General features: G+C 36.7%; 1 protein-coding gene across 1 annotated transcript in view; it reads left to right on the top strand.

Annotated features, from left to right (window-relative positions):
• MIB1 (MIB E3 ubiquitin protein ligase 1) overlaps positions 1–21,806 on the top strand; it is a 76,605-nt gene extending 54,799 nt beyond the window's left edge. Inside the window, exons 14-21 of the mRNA XM_074146128.1 lie at positions 159–245; positions 3,016–3,177; positions 8,175–8,356; positions 9,654–9,846; positions 11,890–11,968; positions 13,539–13,652; positions 14,783–14,883; positions 20,256–21,806. Of these exons, the coding sequence (XP_074002229.1) occupies positions 159–245; positions 3,016–3,177; positions 8,175–8,356; positions 9,654–9,846; positions 11,890–11,968; positions 13,539–13,652; positions 14,783–14,883; positions 20,256–20,396 (1,059 nt within the window). The 3' untranslated portion in view covers positions 20,397–21,806. The remainder of the gene's footprint in view (positions 1–158; positions 246–3,015; positions 3,178–8,174; positions 8,357–9,653; positions 9,847–11,889; positions 11,969–13,538; positions 13,653–14,782; positions 14,884–20,255) is intronic.
• The last annotated feature ends 650 nt before the right edge of the window (positions 21,807–22,456 follow it).

Below are 22,456 nucleotides of genomic sequence, written 5' to 3'. Positions count from 1 at the left end.
ATCTGTACTGTAAATAATTAAAGTATTTAATAACTTCTCCTCTCACATCTCCAAACTAGGAATCATATTCAGGGTCATATTCAGTGCTCTAATTGACTGCCTTGCCTGTAGATGAATTGCTGGGATGATAATGCTCTAATGCTTTGAATGTCTTTCAGGGCAATGCTAACCTGGATATCCAGAATGTTAACCAGCAAACTGCACTGCACCTTGCCGTTGAACGACAGCACACACAAATTGTTAGGGTAAGTACCTTATTTGCAGTAAGCCTTGTGCTTAATGGTACTTGACTCAAGCTGGTTGTAGCTGTTAAGACATAGGTACTTCATGAACATTTAAAAAATGATTTAACGGTATGTAGCCATTGAATGTTTGTATGATTAATTTTGGTAAATTCAGAAACCTGCCAACTTTCACAGAAGGTCAGTAGGAAATATGAAGGATGTTTCAGGAATGCTTAGTCTTTGTACACATACATTATGGTTTCCCCTATGTGGTTGCCAATTCCAGTGTCTGCCCTTGTTGAGTAAAGGAGAATGTATTCCCCTGTTACTTGTCGGAGTCTTGTCCTATGATGGGACCTTCAAACAGCATTTTTGATGCCGCTTGCTGTATGAGGCCTCTTGCCTCATAGATTTGCAAATTGTAGTTGTGAAACATCTTTTCATGAGTTTTTTAACTACTTTTCAGTCTTCTGACTGTAATTTTCCCTGTTTTTAGCTTGGGAGAGCTATAAGCAGTAACGGAAGTACCTTAGCAGTGAAAGTAATGCTATTTCTGTTTTTTGCTTGCGCAGTTGCAGAAGTTAGTACTTCAGTTTAACAAAACTATGTTACTGGCATAGCTTGCCTGTTCTGGCCTGTGTGCACTGTCCGTACGGGACCTCTGTGACTTTGTGTTTGGATTGCTGGTGTGGGCTGTTGACACTCAGAGTAAGCACTCAGTGCTGTAGATGATGTTCCCTCTGAGTGAATACATCGATCTGGTCTTGGCCCTCAGCGCAAATTTTTTTAGTTTGTCTTTGTAAACTGAGAATCATATTAAAACCTATCTCTTATTCAGGCTTACAGAGAATTGTCCCCCTTATGCAGACCTATATCTGCAGTTCTGTTTGGCGTTATTTTGCCGTAAGGTTTCTCCATCTCCAAGGGCTGATGGATGTGATCCCATTACAGTGAAACATGTGATATGGCCCTATATCTGGAACTGCTTGCTACCAAAAGAATGGTTTCCTAGAGTCAGTGTCACATCCTGCAAGCTATTTGGCAGCTATATTTGGTGAGCTGTTGTGCCATTCTGGAACAGACCTGGTACCTGGGAATATAATGCTAATGTAGCAGATGAGCAGGAAGGTAGGCATGTGGAAGAACTAGTAAGTGTATTGAACTGCATGATAGTATCTGAGAAAGTTTAAGTGAATGACCCTGTAGAGTATCCGTACTTCAGAGTTGGATTAACTTTGAGAACTCCTAAAATAACTCATGCAGCCATGCAAAGAGCATGTTGGCTCTGTATTTCAAAATTAATTCCTATTGGGCACCTTCCAGGGCTGGGTTGTACCCTCAGGCATCTCTGGAATAGTGGTCAAAGGTAGCAGGGTTCTTTTAAAAGCCCTGCTGCCATGACAAAGGGTAGTAGTTTGCCTTTTTTTTTTCGTTTAAACTTCTGCAAAGGCTTTGAATTTCCGTGTTAGGGATTCCAGGTTGCTCTGAAAAGAGTTCTTTTATAGTTTTTTTTTTTTTTTCCTTCTCAGGAGAAGCTCTTAAGCAGTTAATAGCTAGTGGCAGACACAAGATACAAATAGGAGAAATAAAAAATTGGGCTAGAGTAAATCCATTTAGAGAGTGTGAGAAGTTGGTGGGAGACTGTTGCAACTCTTAGCTGGTTTTCTTGGTTTCGCTTGTGGAAGGAAAGGTTGGGGAAAATGGTAAGCTGCAGCCGATTACAGGGAGATATTTCCTTGAAAATCAAGTTCTGAATTCCTTTTAAACTATTTTCTTTTTAGCTTTTTCTAGAGTCTTGACATTCTTGGGTTCTGAGAGGCTGAGATCCTTGCAAGCGTGCAGGTTCTGAAGAGGGAGATCCCCCTTCATGTGTTCCTGTTTCCAGGCTGTGCCTTTTGTCATGGCTGCTAATCCAAATTTTGCAGAGTGGCAGAAGCTCAAAACTAAAGTTAAAACCTCAGCTGCTATCTACAGGTTTCTGAATAGCAACAGTGACGGGGTTTAATTTTTAGGGGCAATTGTTATTTGTCCAGCCCGTGTTGATTTTGTTTTGTTTAACAGCATATTTATGAAAGTTCTGGTGCATGCATCAAAGTATGGGAGGGCTGTATGCAAAGGCAGTATGAATCGGAGGGCCTGTGCAGCCTTATCCTTGTATTCATGTCATGTGACCTGGAAAGTGTGTGTCTAAAATTAGCCTTAAAGATGAGTCCTACAGTTCATTGCTTTCCGAAGCGTTCTGAGATGGTATTTAATAGTGTCATTGGTTTTTTATGTCTTCTGCTGAATAAGGGTAAACCGAAGTACATGCTTAACTACTTTGCTAATGGGAGGATACTGTAAATTAAGTTGTAAAGTTTAGCATGGTGTGAAAGTGGTGATTTTTGAGGTCATTGAAACCTAATAGTAAAGATTATATACATATCTAAAGTATTGCCCACTTGTTCTGTTTCTGATATGTTGCTGTAATATGTTACATTGTTTGTTTGTAGGCTATCTTGTAAGAATTAAAGGTTTTGGACAGTAGAAAGAGTCCTCTAAAATAGCATCTCTTGTAGTGCTCCCTCAGAGCACAGGCAAGCATTAGGCTTCTGCTGAAATACGCTTGATATTTGAAAGAGATAAATGCTTTGGTTGAGGGTTTAACTCCAAGTATGTGAATTGCAGCAAGATAAAAGGATACCCTTTTGGACCTCCTAAAGCATCCTAAACCATAGTTTCCTGAAATTTCTTGTTAAAAGGCATAAATAGCCTTTTCATGAGTTTTAAATTGGGTTCTCTCTCTTTTCAGCTCTTAGTCCGTGCAGGTGCTAAGCTGGATATTCAGGATAAAGATGGGGATACTCCCCTGCATGAAGCCCTGAGACACCACACCCTGTCACAGCTCCGCCAACTCCAAGACATGCAAGATGTGGGCAAGGTAGATACTGCTTGGGAGCCATCAAAGAACACAGTAAATAAAATGCATTTATTTATTCCTTTTTTTTTTCTTGTACGTTTGTCTTTTTGTCTAGTTCTGTACTGTTGAACTGGTTTTTGGCAGCATAAGTTCACGTAGACATCCTGCGTTAAACTGCAGAGTAGGCAGAAATTATATTGTTGTATGGGACTTTTCACATGTAGTCATTATCTTTGTTAAAGAAAAATAGGCTTATTTAGTTCAAAATATTTTCACAAATCTATTTTCCTTAGTGAATGTGTATGGCTGCCAAAAAAATCAAAAGTAGCTTTTTAAGAAATAAACAGTATTACAGTACAGAATAAGACTAAAATTGTTTTCTGTGCTTCAGCGTCTTGCATGTTTTTTTGTAGCTTTAGTTGTTTAGCTGCTTCTATTACCTTCTGAAAGTTTATTCTGTTAGAACAAGGCATTCTTGTGCTTTGTATGTTTATCGTTATGTAGGTTTCTGACAGAATTCATTTCAGGAATTGTGCTCTAGTAAAGAAATAGTCTAGTAAAGAAATAGTCTAAGAAACTCCAGGTAATAAAGGTCAAAATATTTTATTGAAAAAGAAATGCTCACACCCAAAAAGCTGTGTGAACCCCATGTACAAGATGAGGTTTATAGTTTTGCTGATAGGCTAAAAAGAAATAAAATTCTGGAATGATTGGACTGAGAAAAACAAAAACCATTTTTTTTTCTTTAAATATTAAAGATGCGCAACATAACAGTGGGTCAGATTTGCTGAATCATATAGTTACCAGTGTTGTAATATTTTTTTTTTCTAATTTTAACTGTGAGCGGTAAGTTTTTTTGCGTTTCATTCAAAATAAACCCCACCAACTTCATTCAAAAGCCTTTGCTCAAAACAGTAATTCCACTGTACAACAAATGTTTTTCAGTCTGGTTACTTAGTCTCACTGAAATACACTGGAATAAGCTATGAAAAAAGATTTTAAATATGACTGGCATATGTAAGAAAATGCTTGTGTCCTCTCAAGTGAGAGGAGGAAAGCAATTACAGCGCAGTTGTTTCCATGATCTGAAATGGACTCTGTGAGAGGTGGCTAAAATACTTTGTGTGCATGTATTTAATTGTGAAATGAATGAATGGCAGATACTCTTTCCTTGATTCAATGTTTCATAAATAGGTTTTTCTGTTGCCCACTTTATTAGTGGCATTCACAGTGAAAGTAGAGTTGCTGTGCGTTTTGAGCTTTTTAACACAAGAAGGGGGGATTTTTTTCTCCTGCCTTTTTAAATTTTAGTTTTGGGGGATTGTGTTTCAAAGAATTAAGTTTTTCTTCTATTTTCATTTCAGATTTATCCCTGTTTAAAAAAAAAAAAATTACACTTCTGGTTTATTTCAATTAAAATAATTTAAGAAAGGGCAGAAGGGAAGATACCACAACAAACAAACAAACAAAATCCCTGCATGGTTGTATCTCTGATCACCTAAAAATGTTTTAATGTTTAAAAAAAAAAATCACAATCAACAAGTACCTTCTATATTAGTTTGATGAAACTATTGCTCATTTTTTTGCGCTTAGTTTAGCTGCAGAGAAAATTTTTGCCTAACTAACCAATTTGGGAGGTTTAAGTGGTATGGAGAAGATATGTGCCCTCAGAGAAGCAAGAGAACTTGCTTATTTTAATTCTATGTGGCAGCAACAAGACGTGGTTGAAATGTAAAAGATGGAGTAAAGCCTGGCTAAAATATACCTGAAAACTCTTTCTGATGATTGGCAGATCAGACTATCTTGAAAATGTTGTTTTGTGGAAAATAGTGAGAACCATACTTGTACCTAGGTACCTTCATTTAAATAAAGGTAATGTAAAAACGCTATAAACCAAATTTTACCAGTAAACAGTTTTAATACTAAGCCACCTTTGGCCCAAAATCATATACCAAAAAAAGGCAGGATCTAGGCTGCTAAAATATGTGCAGGCGTCTGGGCCTTTAAAGCTATCCAAGGACACATTTGTAATTTGTCTTGTGTAGGATTGTAAATAAGGGTGATGGATAATAGAAGATAAATAGGATTAATAACTTTGGGAAACATTAAGGCTTTCTTTTGATGAATATGATGGATTAAATTGATGGAATCTGTATTTTTTGGATTAATTTTTATTAATTCCTTTAAAGATTGGGAAAACATGTCAGGTTCCCTTAGTCTATGTGATAGCAAATCTGATACACAAATCTTTAGCATTTTGGAGCTAATTTTTTTTCTTGACTAAATTTTAATTAACTTTGGACTACTGTCCTGAGGACACCAACCTACTGAGCTCTGTAGAGTGCATCTTTGTAGTATAGTACTTCAACAAATAATGATATTTTTATTGTTTTTCAGTTGAATAAACTAAAAAAGAGCAAAAATTTCACTTGCAGGACTTTTAGATGTTTTTCATATTTGATGAAGTTGGTTAGACAGCACCCTCATTGAAATTTTACCATTTGTTGCTTTTTGCTTTGAGTGCGGCTTAAAATATGAAACTTTTTACTGATACTGTGAACTTATTTCATGAGTGGAATATATGGAATGAGTTCTTTAGCGTTGATTTTTAGTAGTTCCTTCCGAATGTCAACATTAAGCAGTTGTCATAACTACAACAATTTTTGTCAGGTTTCTTCAGGTGTTTTTTAATAGACTATTTAAAACATGTAGTGAACAACCTCAATAGTACACGAAGCCCTACACGTTTTAGGTATCAATCTAAAAAATGTTCCTATGTTCAAGTGCTGTGAGCGATGAACTCCATTTTTTTTAAATAATTTTGAAGTTTTTCATCCAGCACATTGCTGGGAGGAGGAGAAATTTTCTGAAGTCCAGTCCCCACTACCACAAAAAAAGTCAATTTCAGTTGCTTTCTTACAGATGTAGTGTTCCTTGGTCTAGGGTGCTTTTTATTCTAAATAAGTGTTGTATTCCCAATGCACACAGAGGCATTTTAGGACTCAAGATTTTCTTGAATGATGTTGATGACTCTTCCAGGTGGAGGAGCCAGTCTTGGTGTAGTGTATATCATCTGCACCAAGTGAAGCAAATGATCTGTGTTTGATTTTCCTCTTGGAGACACAATAGCTGTTTGGTTCAGAAACAGCTTAGAGCCCATAAGGTGCAAGTGTGGATGGCAAGAGAACTCTTGTCCCAGCAAATAAGAAAGGACTACAGCAAATTGTTCAGTGTAGACGTACCTTCAAAAAATGTCTACTCTGCCAGCCCCAGAGCAAATCAGCTTTCACTGGGTGTTGTGCTACCTTGGCTGGGTTACTGATATGGTCTAAGGTACCTGGGCTGCAGCTAGATAATAACTCCGCCTCACTTCAGCCAATGCTGTAATTGAGGTGCAGAAAAATGGTCAAACTCTGTGATCTGATCACCACAAAACAATTTCTCTGCATAACTTACTGGCTTTCATGGTATGAAGTCTTTCAAGCTGTACTGTTATTGTTCATTAGGAAGAATTGCAGGACTGTATCTGTGAATTCATGAGGTGACCTTCAAGAGTCTTGTAGCACCTCAGTAATATTTACTGATATAAAAACTCCTAACTACAAAAAAAAGCCCATACAGACTGAAGTTTAAAAAAAATGCTTCCCTAGGACACTGACTGACTAGATGATGAAAAGGATAATCTTGCAGTTATTAAGGCAGTGTAAAGGTTTCTAATACATACTCCATGTGCTGCAAGACATGGACCCAACCCAAGCCTTTTTTTTTTTTTTTCGCAAGTCACCTCTGGGGGATGGGGGGAATAACTAGAGAGAGGGGTTTTGAAAACCATTTTCTTCATAGTTCAGACTTCAAGATACGCAAACTTTAGGGCTGCGGTGACAAGTTTCTGGTATTTCAAATTTATTCCTGTATGCTGTTGGGTCTGAAATAGCACATCTAGTTCTTCAAATACAAAATAGTTTTTAATCCAGCCAAAATGACTTAATTTAGAGGAGTCATACTTGACACTCAGCTTTTGGAAGACCAGCCCTAGGGATAGGTTATACAAACTGGAAGTGGCATAAAAGATGTACATTAGCCAAGTTGGGCACTTAGATCAATTAATGGGAAAGAGGTACAAACAAAATCCTGCCTCTGTCCTAGTGTCAAAGTCTTTATACTTCTGGAATTCAGCATTTAAAACTCCTTGAATTGGAGCTGTCCCAGCTGTGCCAAAGCTGTTCCTTTGAATTTAGGCTACTGTAGTTTACTGAAGGATTCTTAATGGTGCCAGCAGTTTCACGTTATATGTAGTCTGCATTATACTTAGGCGTTTTAACTGATCAAGCTTTAATACAAAAATATGTTGGGAACAGGCCCAGAATGCTCCAAGTAGGTGAATCCTCTCTTTGCTGGGCAATGGCAAGGGAGCCTTATCTCTTAATTTTTCTAGCTGGCCCTGTGAATCGTGCACAATAGGTGTACTAATACAGAAACACAGTAATAGTTATAAAAGGGCAAAGGGGCATTATGTGGTTAGGGCAGGAGGACAGGTATGTGAGTTCAAATCCTTCCAGGCTGAGAAGGCAACTGAAATCAAGTCTTTCTTGGGCAGGTGCTTTCTCAGTAGACTAAAAGTAAGTGTGTTTTCATTTCTCTGCCCAACTATGTTTTCAGACCGAATGTTTCAGCACTTTTTCTGAACTCGGCACTTCCGGTATACTTTGAGTGTGTTCTGAATATACGCAGTGGGACTTCCCCCTTTACAGTGCTTATGTAGAAGAATGGCCACTTCACAAGTGAGTGTAGGTGTGCAGGAGATTGAATGCTTCAATAGCTGAACTATTCCTTGCTGAATTTTAGTTCCTTAAAGGAGAGTTGAATATAGCTGACTCAAAATTAAGCAACGATTGTTTCTATTTTAGTTCTAGAGATGCTCTCTTGGGCTTACAGATTTATACATATGTTTGTGTGTATGTGCATGTGTGCATGTCAAGTAGTTTTTCTTTAGCCAGACTATTCCTAACTGTTTAATCTCTCAAGTTGCTTACGTATTTGTTTTCTTTCAGTTAATAATGGGACTTGGCACTCAGGGAGCAGAGAAGAAGAGTGCAGCATCTATTGCCTGCTTCCTGGCAGCCAACGGAGCTGACCTCAGCATTCGTAATAAGAAGGGTCAGTCTCCTCTCGATCTCTGCCCTGATCCCAGTCTCTGCAAAGCACTGGCTAAATGTCACAAAGAAAAAGTCAGGTTTGTATAGTCATAAAATGCAGTTTCCACATCTCTGCTTTTTATAGATTAAATGATGTATTTAAAACAGTGTGCCTTTTTGAGTAATGGTGTTAAAACATACAAGCTTTTTCTTGACTTTTAATTACTACTTTATTTTCTATGGTACATTGAGTTCTATTTACAAATATGTTAGTTGAAACTCGCACAGGTCTTACAGGACTTTCATACATGTTAAATATGGGAGGAGAATGGGAAAGGTGGTAATGCGCAGGTGGAATTCCAGACCATCCCAGAAAAGCTGTGGGGGGCAGAAATCACTGAAAGAATAACTAAGCATTGCGACAGTTTGGCCAGGGAGATTGTCAAATCCTTGTCCATGCAAATTTTGAAGACTGGAACGGACAAAGCGCAGTATAACCTGGTATGAATTCAGTGTTGACACTGCTTTGAGCAGGTGACTTCCTGAGTACCTGTTAACCTGATGATTGTATCATTCTGTAAAAAGAGGAGGAGGGGGTAGGTCTGATGGCTCAGAAGCACTTCTCTAGGAATTATGATGTCAGTGAAATGTCATGTTATCAAGTGCACACAGTATAAGAAGTTTCAGCATGCTACTCGTCCTAATAGTGCTACTGCCGGTGGCTTACATGATTCTCGTCCTTAATTCCTATATGGAAGTCCAAAATTACTTTCAAAATGTCACGAAGAGAGACTGGTTTTGTTGATGCTGCCCTGGTGTGTAAGGTGCTTATTTTCTTCAGAGTCTTTCTGTTCCTGTGTCCATCTGTCTTGGCCTCATCACTGCGGCGGTTCTTTCTCGCCACCTTTTATGGGCTTGCGAGGGCCGTAGGGATGAGCTGGTTAGGTTCAACACGCGCTCCCTCTGCTGGGCGAGCCGCAGCGTCGGACGAAGATCCGAGCTGAACTCGCTGCGGGAGTTTGGGGGTTCCTTTACAGGCCTGTCATTTGCCAAGTATTGGAAGTATATTCCAGATTAAGGTGTTAAGCTGTGCAGTTCTGAATCTACAGGGTATGTCAGCTCTTAGGATGGGAGGGAAGGTGGGTTTTTTTTACCTTCATGAGACACTATTCTAACTTGTGTGGCTTGTTTCTGTACAATGTCTTATCTGAGCATGTGACCTTGCACTCTGGTGTCAACTATACATTTGGGAAAATGCAGTTCAGATTGCTTTATGATGATACACTGATGCCTGAATGCATAGGAATATATAGATACAGCAAATTGATGTGTATTTTAAATTAATAATTTTTAAAATCTTTTAAAATTAAGTTTGACTGCAAGGTTTCTTTGTAGTGGTCAGGTTGGTTCCCGAAGTCCATCTATGATCAACAATGATTCTGAAACCTTAGAGGAATGTATGGTGTGTTCGGACATGAAGAGAGATACTTTGTTTGGCCCATGCGGACACATTGCCACGTGTTCTCTGTGCTCACCACGGGTGAAAAAATGCCTCATCTGTAAAGAACAAGTTCAGTCTAGGACAAAGGTAAAAACTTCCAAAGTTTGTTGATTCTCTTCCTGTTTTCAGTGGAAAAGTAAGAAAAAAAAAAAGAGGTCAAGGAGAAGTGTAGCGTATTTTAAATGGTATTTTGCCTTACAGGTGTCTCAATGGATAGAATTAATTTTGCATTGTAATGGTATCTTGTCCTTACATTATATGTTACTCTTTTCTGTTTGCCCGTGTTCATGTCCTATCTGCCCTTCATTCTTGCCTCACCTTGCAATGTCTTTATTGTTCAGGTCCTCAGGGTTCATAATAGTCACCTGAGGATGCTTAATTTAAATAGATTTATCCCACCATGCCCCTTATATTTTTTTTTTTTTTCCGTGTTAAGGTAAATTGCTGATTTTCCTAAAGTATAATTTCCTTCAGTAATATTCAGTTCTTCTGAGTTCTTTTATTCCTTATAGCTGCTTGGACTGATGATTTTCTTGTAAACTGAGTTAGTTAATATGTGCTTGTTTTTGAAGTTAATAATTACTTTAAGCTTTCACCTTCTCTTTCTTGGGCATCATGACTTTCATTGTGCTGTCTTTCTCCTTCAGAGTATCAACCAGGTTGTGCCCTATTTTGGGGATGTAAGTTTCTCAAGTGGTTGCTCCCAAGTACTCGTGACTATATGGGTGCAACCCCGTGGCTTTTCTGTTTGAATTTCCCAGAATCACCAAGTTTTATCCTTTTCTTGCTTTTTGGCTGTATAAAAACAAAACCAAAAAAAGTCTCATTTTCCACACACAGGTTTCCTGATCTGTAGAAAACTCCCTTGATTCTTCTTATGTTTTTCAAACAGATTTGACTAGTCCTCTTCTGTGGTATTTTTTTTTCTCTCTCAGAGTAGATTACTGTTTTTACTGTTCACTCTCTTATTTTTACTACGTACACTGTTCAGTACTCTGCCATGCATATTTGCAAAGACCAAATGTTAACATAATGTGAGCTCTTTTTCTCTCAACTTTATTTATAGCCAGTGAAAATGTTCTGCCACTGGGTGATTCAGAGCAGCAAAGTAATGCTTCTACTTCCACTCATCCATCTAAAGAAGCTAATCTATGGAAATCAGCTTTCCTAAGTGAAAGCTAACCTTTGTGGATAACCTTCCTTTGATTTATTTTGCTAAATTAGATTGTATCTGTTCAATACTTCTTTTATACTCTTCTATATAAAAACTTCCGGTAATATCTGCAAGGCTAAGAAATGAATGAACCTAGGTGACAGTTCTGTGAAGTGGAAGACTTGGTCTAGGCCAGTATGAACGGAGTGGTATGTGGTGTCTCTGGTAACACTATATATGAAGTTTATCACATTAAAGGGCTTGAGAAACCCTAACCCAGAATATTAAAACAAGTTACCATAAAAGTCTCTTGTAAGTGAATTTCATAGAATCGTAGAAAGTCATCTAGTCCAACACCCCTGCAATGAGCAGGGACATCTTCAACTAGATCATGTTGCTCGGAGCCCCATCCAACCTGACCTTGAATGTTTCCAGGGATGGGGCATCTACCACCCCTCTGGGCAACCTGCACCAGTGTTTCACCGCCCTCATTGTAAAATATTTTTTCCTTATATCTAGTCCAAATCAAGCCTTTTTTATTTAAAAATCATTACCCCTTCTCCTATTGCAACAGGCCCTCCTAAAAAGTTCATTCCCAGCTTTTATATAAGTCCTCTTTAAGTCCTGAAAGGCAGCAATAAGGTCTTTCTCTCCCCCAGGCTGAGCAGCCCCAGTTTAAGTATACATGGTGGAACAAAGAAGGAGGGGAAAAAAAAAAAAGAAAAAATGTCTTAGCTGCTTCTCTTTGTGTACTGTACTCTCAGTGTACTGAACATATAAATACTGCCAGCAAATATCTGTTCTTAGAATTCAGTGTGATAACTCATTAAGTTGCATTTTGAGGTTCTGAACTAGTTAAAATAACACGAGAAAGAGCTGCTTAAAGTCCACGTGCTTTGCCAAAGAGTGTGAAAACAAATTAATGTTGAGAGCAGGAGATAAACTTTTCTCATATGTGTGTTTATTGTTCTTTACAGATTGAAGAATGTGTAGTATGTTCAGACAAAAAGGCAGCAGTGCTTTTCCAGCCTTGTGGTCATATGTGTGCCTGTGAGAGTAAGTAAACTTGACAAAAGTTTATTTTTTTCAAGTGATCTTGGAACAGAACATTTTTAATCAGATTGCTAAAAGCTTATTAGTAATCTGACTTCAGGTCCCATTTACTTGATAGTCTGGTGTGATAGCCAGAATTTTGGCATTATTTGGCATGCTGGTAATGAAATAATTGGAGGACAAACTGGAGATGTTCAAAAATTCTGAAAGCAAGTGCTCTTCCATCTGAATTATTTAACTGTAAATAGGCTTGCTTAGATTATAGAAGCCTGCTGTATAGTGTTAAAACTTCTGAAGTAATTAGAATTAATTTTATTGCTTTGATGCAGCTTTTTTTGGCTTTCAGATGGGCAAATAGTGTTTTAAAAGAATACTGTAAATATTTAATATGCTTCATTAATTATCTACAGATTTGCACAAGGGCTGTATTTTTCTCTAAAAGACACATAATGTATCTTTGCAAAGAGCACCAGTTACGATTCACTTTAATTTATCTCATGTAGCGAAAAAAGACATAAGAGATCTCCAGAATTTTTGGGGGTTTGAGAATATGTGGATGGGAATGCAACCATCACCTTGTCACTAGACATTTCAGGGCTTTATTGAAGGGTCATTTGCCTAGAGAAGAGCTGTCCTTGTTGCTGACGATCTTCATAAGAGGGAAGGTAATCATCCCCATTCGTAACTGCTTACTTGGCATCACTAAAGTTTTCTGGTTTCTTCCTCTGTTCTGGCTGAGAGACCTGACATTGAATCACTGACTTCACAGTTGTCCTGATCTGGCCTCTTTCACTGTCTGCAGCTGGAAGATGACGAGAGAAGTTTTTTTGATTAGTTTCCAAGGAAGAGGACAGCAAAAAGATTGATAGCTGTCGTGAAGGATTTCAGCAGTGCAGTGCACATCACCAAGTCTAAGTTGTAACAAGGACACCAAAAGGTTTAACAGATGTAGATGATTTCTGTCCAGAAAATAATCTGGAAAGAAGTCTTGTTCAAGCAGGATGAGAATCTTCAAATTTGTGTAGTATACAGGACCCGCTCTACTGATTCACAGTAACCTTCAGCATTTGAGACATAATACTTTGCCTTTTGTAGAAAAATTACAGCCTCTTTTCTGGGATTATATCAAAAAATACAGGTTTACTCTTTTAAGGATAAGGAACCACACCTGTTTGCCCCTGGAGTATTAGAACAGTAAGTGTGATCCTTTCTTCTAAGGGGAAAAGCAGGAAGTCAAGACATTCTTGGAAGTTCTGCTCTCAAATGTGTGTGATTTTACTCTTGTAACTTCTGTATTTCTTGTGGAATAGACATCTGTTTGGAGGAAGAGGAACCTGCTTACTTGAAATATGTTAAAAGAACATAAACAGAGTAGATTTACTGTGAATCCCAAACAAGTCATTGTTCATAGATGTGATTTGCAGAAAATGATGTGAAGATGAACACAAGTAGTTATTTGTATTTTAAGCATCTATTATGGTATTGCTATATAGTTACTGTGAACAGGTTTATGGATAGGAAGAGGAAAAATGATATAGCAGGATTCAGAATTTATTTTTCTGTCCTCTCTCAGATTGTGCAAGCTTGATGAAGAAATGTGTACAGTGTCGGGCAGTGGTTGAACGAAGAGTGCCTTTCATAATGTGCTGTGGAGGGAAAGGTACAGAAGATACCACTGATGATATTTGTGAGTGATTCCAATACCATACTCTTTCACATTCCCCCATCAGCTTCTCATTCGTCATTCTTTTAAATGACCTAAATCTTTCAGCTCCTTTTTAAAGAAAAGTTTAATAAAAACAGTATTAAGCCAGGTATGCATTTGCCGTTTGTACTTGCTACATTGGTAGTAGCAGATGTGATGCTTCCAGTAGCAGTCAGGATTACTTTCAGCATCCAGAGTAGAAGCTGAAGCATATATGGCTTCTTGGCCACTCACTAATGTCCTGTGAAGCAAAAGCTGAAGACTGTCTGTAGTTGTGCAAATAAATGTTTGGGTTTTTTTACTTCTGGAACACTCTGACTGATAAAGGAATGGTAAATAATTTGCATCTAGGTACTAGCAACTTTCATGACAGGTTGTTCAGTTTTACATTTCCTGCTTTGACTACTTTTTAAGCTCCTTGTGACTTCTCTGAATAATTTCTATGCATTATTTGTATTTACTTTTTGTGTGTATGTGTGGTATGCAGTGTTTGAACTGAGTTTACCTGAATTGGAGTATTAGGTCATTCTAGTAATACTGTTCCTAAGTAGATAAATATAAGACTAATCCTTAAAATCAAGTTTTTAATATTCACATGGGAAATTTAAAATTTGTCATTTGAAATAACTTCTTAATTTTTCTATTTCTTATAGTAACATTGCTTCCTGTATCTGTCAAATACAGGAATATTAATCTGAACTTGTTCAAATTTTGAGCGAGCTTCTTCCAAGATGCTGGAGCAGTTTTGAACACCAAATAGAATCAGCTGTGTAGATAAAGTCTTTTCAGTGTGAAAGGATTTGACTTTATTTTTTATATGTGCAAAAAAAATTTACTGCAGGTACTTCACTGACAAATAAGACCTCTGACAACATTAAGGGGCTACAGGCATTTTGAGCATCATTATTGAGGAAATATTTGTCAAAGAAGTTTTGCCACTAAACTCGAAGTTCCTTATAAATTGAGCTGCAGTGACATTGCAGTGAATTTAATTAGATTATCAAATATGTTTGACTAACATTATTTCAGATAATTGAAGAACTGTAGTTAGTACACTGGAAATAATTATTCCCGTTTCATAATCACATGTCTTTATTTTCTCTAAATCACAGCAAGTGGAAACATTCCAGTTTTGCAGAAGGACAAAGACAACACCAATGTCAATGCGGATGTACAGAAGCTGCAGCAACAGTTACAAGACATCAAGGAACAGGTAAAAGTGCTGGATAAAAATTTTGTGGACTGCTAGAATAATTGAAAAAGACAGGTATCTTTTGTTATTTAAAACAAAGTGACATGTGGAAGTGCCTCAGTTCTTAAATTTTAGTTATATATCCAATATTTTTTTGTATGATGTGGCTCATATGTCTTCTATGTACAGGTTAAAAAATAAAAAAAAAAAATCAAGTGTCCATGTTTGATAATCCATCAATTAGAGCATCTGTGTTGGTGTGACTAAAAAAAGGATACACTGCCCAGGCAGTATGTTCTCTGCCCGTTGAGCTGACCAGACTGTATAGGTACAGCAGAAACTGTTTTCACAGAACAGTAATACAAGCAGATATTCTTCACTGTTCTGCATCTTTACTTGTCTGTTCATGACCAATGGCTGGCACTTACCTGTTGTGTGAAGGCTGTAATTTATGTACTCTTCAAAAAAATGTGTGGCTGCAAAATTAAAACCTTTGAAAGTACTGTATGTGTAATATGAGTATTTGGAATGCAAATTATAAGGTTTGTCTTTTGTAATTATGGAGAGTGTTTGCAGGAGGAAATTTATACAAATTGACTATAGGTTGTGTTGATTATTCATTGGTTAAGTTACATGCAATTTAGAAACTGAATGAAAACCAAAAATTAATGTTTCAGGTAACTGACAGTTACCTATTTAAATTTGTTACGTCAGTAAGTCTAGTTCCATTAGAAGTGCTTAAGTAGTTGTCTATATGCAGAACTTTCCTGGGTTAAATTACTAAATGGTTTCCTTGTTTTTCCATCTGAACAAAGAAAAACTTTATTTTGTGATTTTTCAGCAGTAATTGACCTGGGGTATCTGACTATTGTATGAACTTACTCGCTTAAAACCCTGATAATGTGATTTTGGCTTCCCTATGTATAACACAATTGGAAAAAACTTCTCATGGATACAGGAAACAGAGAAGTGTTCTTAGTGTATTACTTGCCTTTTCTCCTTATAGGCTTACAGCAGCCAGTAAGAGTTCAATGATGGCAGGATCACAGCTAGTCCTGGTAGTTGTTCTCTCAGCTATTCATGTCTGTGAAAGCTAAGACTAGAGTGTTTAGATCACCAGTTATAGGGCCCTTATCTCTCAGTACCTTAATTTTGAGAGCTGATATGCTGTCAAGTTTTAACCTCAGTGGCATGTCTGTGAAATGCTGTTCCTGTTGTACGGAGACTTGGCCAACACCCCAGTAACAGAAATTCAGCTATCCAATTCAAAGTGGATTCCTTTGTAGTTTTTGTCTGTAAAAGAACATGTGGATTAAAAACTGTCATTTGAAAAATGCATGTCTGTCTTGACAATAACATCTGCAGTTTCTAGATATCTCTGATACCTTATGTCTACTGTATACCTTCTGTTTTACTTTTAAACATTGGATGAAAAGAATAAGGTTACTGCTTTGGCATTTAAAATGATATATGCAAAACATGCAGGTGAATGCTTAAATACAAGTAATCCATTTTCTTCAGATGTTTTTTTTTTTTTCTTTTCTGGTTACTTTATTTTAGGAGTTTATAAAAGATTGGAGTTCTATTTGGGTATGCTTTGGGTATGGCCTTATGTATAGGGACATGAAAGGAAAACTTCATTTTACAGTTTTTTCTTTCTTGATTAGATATGATTTCATTTTTTTCAGTTTTTCCTAGTGTGCTCCTTTATACATAACTATTTTGTCTTACCTTTGGGATTTGCTAGCCGGAAGCTTTCTGATATCAGAAAGTTATGCTGTATTAGGGAGAAGAGAATAATTACTTTATACATCTCATTTTCTAGTTGTATTTTCTGATTTTCACATTTGCCGTAGTAAGAAAGATGTAATATGGGAATGCTTTGAGAGTTTAAGTGCACTCTTTTGCTTTGGAATGCCCTTTTGTCTGATAAATTATTTTAAATGAGTATAAAACTGGAGATTGTTCAGTGCTGCTGACTAGAAGGAGGTGGTTCTGGTTGTTCTTGTGTGCATCTTGGCTTGAAACTCATTCGTATTTTCCTTAGTGTCTTTTCTGCTTATTCTTGTGACAGGGAAAGTTGTGTATCATACTTAGAATCATAGAATGGTTTGAGGTTGAGTTCCAACTCCCCTGCCATGGACAGGGCCACCTCCCACTAGACCAGGTTGCTCAAAGGCTGGCCTTGAACACTTCCAGGGATGGGCCATACTTATGAGTTAGCAAGCTGGACTTGATTAAAATTAGTCATCTCCTCTTTTAAATTTGTGCTTGAAATGATGCACAGCATTCCACTATAACTGTGTATTCTTTTGATTTGTGCTTGAACAGTTCAGTCTTCATGTTACACTGATATTTTTGTACTTAAAATTAATTTGTTCTCTTTCAGCAGGTATAATCGTATGTTTCAACTCATACCTTCAATGATAATCTAATATGTTAGTGCAGCAAGCTTTTAAAACCATTTCTGGTGCCAAGCAGAAGTGATGCTGATGTCAACAGAATCTCCCACACCTGATGACCACACCATTCTTCAGGGATTCCCTGAATGTGAACACTTTTGACTGTAATTGCAATACTTTCACTCCATTTCATACATAATCACCCTCATCTGTCTGATATCTTATGTATGTTCCTTCACCATATTTACATCGCTTTCTTTCTCCTTAAAAATAAATTTATTTTGTCACTGTGCACTTGTATATTGTTGGAAAAACTATTTTTAGTAATGAGGAATTGATATTTCAAGAAGATTAAACCACTTTATTAGGGGTAAAAATTTATTTGAATGCAAACCCAGTTAAGGTTAACGATGAGTGCTTTTTCAAGCTACTTTTGCTTATCCAAAGAAATAATTCTCACATAGAACAGGTATAGTACCTTTTTATACCATTTGTTTTCTTTTGAAAGATTGGAGTCAAAACGATTCATGCAGATAAAATAGTGTGATTTTTCACACAGAGAACGTTCTAATAAACTAATAGTACAATAGAAAGAGATTATTGCTCTAATTATAAGCAGAATAAACTGCTTATTTCCTGTTGCTGTGGCACAAATTGGGTATAAGGCACGCAGTGAACTTTCTGCCACTGTAAAAGTGCATATAAGCAGGTGGTTAGTAATGAGTGCTCTTTGAAAGTTGGATAAAACTCGGTTATTTGGGCTTGTATCCCACTGGGAAACTGCTGAGCTAATTGAGATAATCCTTGTCAGAATACAATTGCACATAGCAAACAGGAAGCTTGGTTGTTCCTGCCAACTGAATTCTCCTAATGTATGAAGTAATTTAAATGTTAAAATAGTATCATATTAAGAAATTAAACAGCTAATTTATTTTTTAATACTCTGCATTTGTATCAAGCTGGAGAAAGCGGGCAATTTGCTAACACTGCATGCAATTGCAGAAAAGATCTATAAAATGAAAATATAGTAATGGTGTTTGAACAGATTTTTTTATTTTTTTTTTTAATTCTGAGTCTCTTGCTGGATATTTTCATTTTGAAATGAGGATGTGATATCTGGAGAAGAGCAGACCCTTGTAACTTCAGTAATTCTGACATGTTTAGGCACAAAAGCAAATATTTAAGCTAAAAACATATAACAAAGGCTACAAGTTTTTTCTCCAAAGATAAGATCTGGGTTTGCTTTGTCAGACCTTTGTCAAAGGACAACATGTCAATACTATCAGGTTATAGACATTTGTCAGAGGACAACTATATATTCATTGGAAATAGCTGTTTCATTGATATTTGAAGACTGTAGGTTACTGGAGGAAAAGTGCTCTAATTGCCCTCTTGGGATGTGTAGGTGATGACTTGGTGTGAATGGAAAAATAAGCAGGACTGATAGATAGTTGGACTTCTGCAAATTTTTAGTTTGAGTGTTTTGTATTAGTACTGTGGAAATTCTGACAAAGCTGGAGCACAGGATTTTTGGGAAGAGTGAAGGGATTTTCTTTTTTTTAAGATGTAAACTGACATAAGGTTTTATCGGGAAGTTTTGCATTCCTGCTAGTCTGTTATACTTGTATTCTGGAGATTAAAATAGGCATTTGGCTGGATTCTGTGCCAATTTAAACTTTTATCTAAGCAGACTGATGGTGATTTTTTGATATTTTTTTTTTTTTTTTTTTTTGGCCTTCAACTAAGCTACCTACCCTAGGAGGTAATACCTATTGATTCCATAGAAAGTATGCTCTAAGGTCATAGTGAGTAGGATTCCTGCTATGGATTCTCTATCTCATGAGAAGAGCAAACTGAAGTAAAACCCCCATTGATTAGAATGGAAACAAGTCACAGGTGCAAGGTGGTGATAAAATGAATTTGCATTTGAAACACGAGCCCTGTCAGGATTTTGTATTATATATGAGATCAGCATTTATAAGTGTTAGATATCAGATGTGTCTCTCACATCTGAGGACGTCTTAGATTTGATTTATTGGACTGTAGAATGGTCTTAACAATTACCATGTTTTAACATCTATTCATTTACTAACCTTTGATAAACTGTTATAAATGAAATCCTAGTATGGCAGCGGTATGTTTATGGTGAAGGAACATGCCTTATCAAAACGTCAATTTCTGCATGTGACAAAAGGTGAAGAACAGTGCTCCTTAGTGGCTTGGTACAAAATGAACTTTGCTGTTGAAGAACTTCAGGGGATCTTTTTGGGGCATTGGCTGTCACTTTAATATTCAGCAATTAAAACTGATTTTAAAAGTTTGCTGTGCTACTGTTATGACTGAAGGTCACAGATTTATCAGATTATTCATAATTTGAAACTTGAGGTGTTCTTTTGGTGAAAAATATAGATAATTTCCATGAACAAAGGCTGGAATTACCAATATATTGAATCTTTATGTGTAATATTGATTATGCAGCATTTTTATTACTTCTGCATATGTCCAGTGCTTGGTGTTTAAAGGTAAGTATATGAACGGCTTGGTAGCCTGAGAAGAATCAGGTAAATCATTACCTGAGCATTGCACACATAAAGCTGTTTGGGTTGTCTGTGCCCTGTAAGAACAGGGAATGTTGCTGAAGAATGTCTTAATGTTTCAAACTTGGGTAATAATACTAAAAATGTGATGTCAGCCTTCTACTGGATAGCCTTACTTAAAGGGATCATATTTGGAAAGAAGCTATATGGTTTTTATGTCATGATGGGGTAAGAAAAACCTCAAGTATTCTAAGTCAATGTGAAGTTTAAATGTGATTTTTTTTTTTAAAGAAAAAAAAATTTAGTTTTCAGTTTAGTGCCTAGGTTATGCTATGGCAATGATCTGTTATGCTTAATATGATATATTGTTAAATTTCAGTAATGTATATATTGCATATTTGGTACTGTTATCACTATTGCCATTGACTATGTAACGTGTCAAAATCTTTTACAGACTATGTGTCCTGTCTGTTTGGACCGTCTGAAGAATATGATCTTTCTCTGTGGCCACGGAACGTGTCAGCTTTGTGGAGACCGAATGAGCGAATGCCCTATATGCCGCAAGGCAATTGAACGAAGGATCCTTTTGTATTAAGAAGTGGAACCAGTGTCTTTTATTACCTTATGAAATAATAAGGACATTTTGATGATTTGAATCTCTCTAAGTTTGAAAGGCAGTAAAGGGTTCTAATGAAAACATTTCTAATAGTTTAGCACAGGTTTATTACATGGTAATTGTTTAAAGACTGTGAATACATCAAAAACAGTATTTGAAAAGTCAGCTTTTAGCATTACTCTTAAAAAAAATGTAAGCCTGAAGCTAATTTAAAGCAGTCTTTTTCTTTTCATTTTCTTTCTGTCTTCTTCCCCTTAAAGTGTAAAGGGACAATCGTACTTTGGTTTTGTTTATGTATTTTAATGTATGTATCAGGTGTCAAGTGATGTAAGGGGTTTTTTTATATTGTCAGTTAATATCAGATATAAATATTCAGGATTTTTTTGTGCTTTTCTGGAGAATGTTCAAATTTCCTGTGACCGTTATGATTCACAATAATTTCTGTCTTGAAATATACAGTAATGCAAAATCAATACAAAGCATATACACAGTACCAATAAATATAATACTATTCCTATAAGATCAGGCCTCAAAATACAATGTTAAGGTAATTCGAACTTTATTGTGCCATTTGTTGCTAAGGATAAGTTGGGAAGGAAACAGTAAAAAGACAAATCTAGTTTAGAAATATTATGTTCCCAAAACCGCACTTTAGTCTACCAGGTTCAAGCTAGATTAAATAGTGAACTCCTTAATTCTGCTAGCCACATAATTTTGTATGGAATTGCTTTTAACTTGACTGAGAAGGAAAACATTGGAGCAATGAGTCAGTTATCCATTTCAGATGAGTGAGTTTGATCAGTTGTAGAGGAACATACATATATATATATACCGAGTGAGCCAATTAAAAAATCTGGGTCTATGAATTAGGAAAACCTAGAGATTTTGCAAGATTTCCTCTCTTAAATTAGTTTTATTGTCTCCAGGCAAACACTGTTAACAGCAAAAGAGAAGATTTTAATATTACTTATTCATCTTAAGTTGGGTGTTAACACCAGAACTTACCTGTGAATATCAATGGGTGATACTGCTGACAGAGCAGTGAATTCTGTGAGCTGTGCCTGGGTGAGTTGCAGCTGGCTGAAGGGAGGTGGCTGTCACTCATGTGACACAAAGAAGTGTTCCTGACCCCAAAAGTGCTACTGTCAGGAACTGCAAACTATTAAGCTTATGATAACAAGTACATGCTTCCATCTTTTTGGATGGAAGAAAGTATGCTGATTTAAGGATCTCTTGTAGCTAAAAGGAATGTGTGCTTACTCCTAAGGGCTTCGGCATTTTTTCTGAGTGTGTAGTTCATGTAGCTCTTCGCTATTGTGCAGACTTCATTTGGATGTGCTCTTGTAGAATAATAAATCCGTACTGGAGTCACTCAGGTGCCTTACTTGCAGCTAAGATTAATTTCTCATTTAATTCTCACTGCATATGTCAAAAGTGTGGCAAAATCAGTCTTGGTCTTTTGAAGCTTCTGTTGATATGCCTGAATTGTGCAAACAATGGCAAAAGTCTTGGAAGAATGTTACTAGTAAACTGTAAAGATAGGTGTACTTTTAACCAGTAAGTTTTAAACACTGAATAGAGTTTTCTAGGAAACAACTACAGTGATATATTGGAAAAATGTATGTAGAGTGTTTTTTAACATAGCAAAGGGATGTAACACACAGCCTTTCTATAGCCATCTTTAATCCTGACCCAGAATTGCAAATGTTCATCATTCTTTCCAGTGATTTTTTTCTTGGACACAATCTCAATCCGGAGTCAATATAGTAGTCTGTTTTATTTTGTATACTAGTTGTCATCCGTTTCCAGATAATCTGTGTATCTGTCTTTTTGGCCAAATGAAATAGACCCTTTCCTTGCTTCTTGGGTCCTTATTCTAGAATATCAAGACTTCAAGGAGCTTTGGAAAGTTTTTGATATAAGGCTTTTTTTTTCTCAGCATTTCACTGTCTCCTCTTAAGCTCTGAGTGCACCTCAGTGTTGGTTGCAGTTTTCATTTGGCCAATGTGCATGTCACTGTTTTTTTTAAACTTTTTTTG

The sequence above is a fragment of the Numenius arquata genome, chromosome 4, assembly GCF_964106895.1.
Source record: "Numenius arquata chromosome 4, bNumArq3.hap1.1, whole genome shotgun sequence".
In the NCBI taxonomy this organism is placed as follows: domain Eukaryota; kingdom Metazoa; phylum Chordata; class Aves; order Charadriiformes; family Scolopacidae; genus Numenius; species Numenius arquata.
This window is presented reverse-complemented; position numbering and strand designations above follow the sequence as displayed.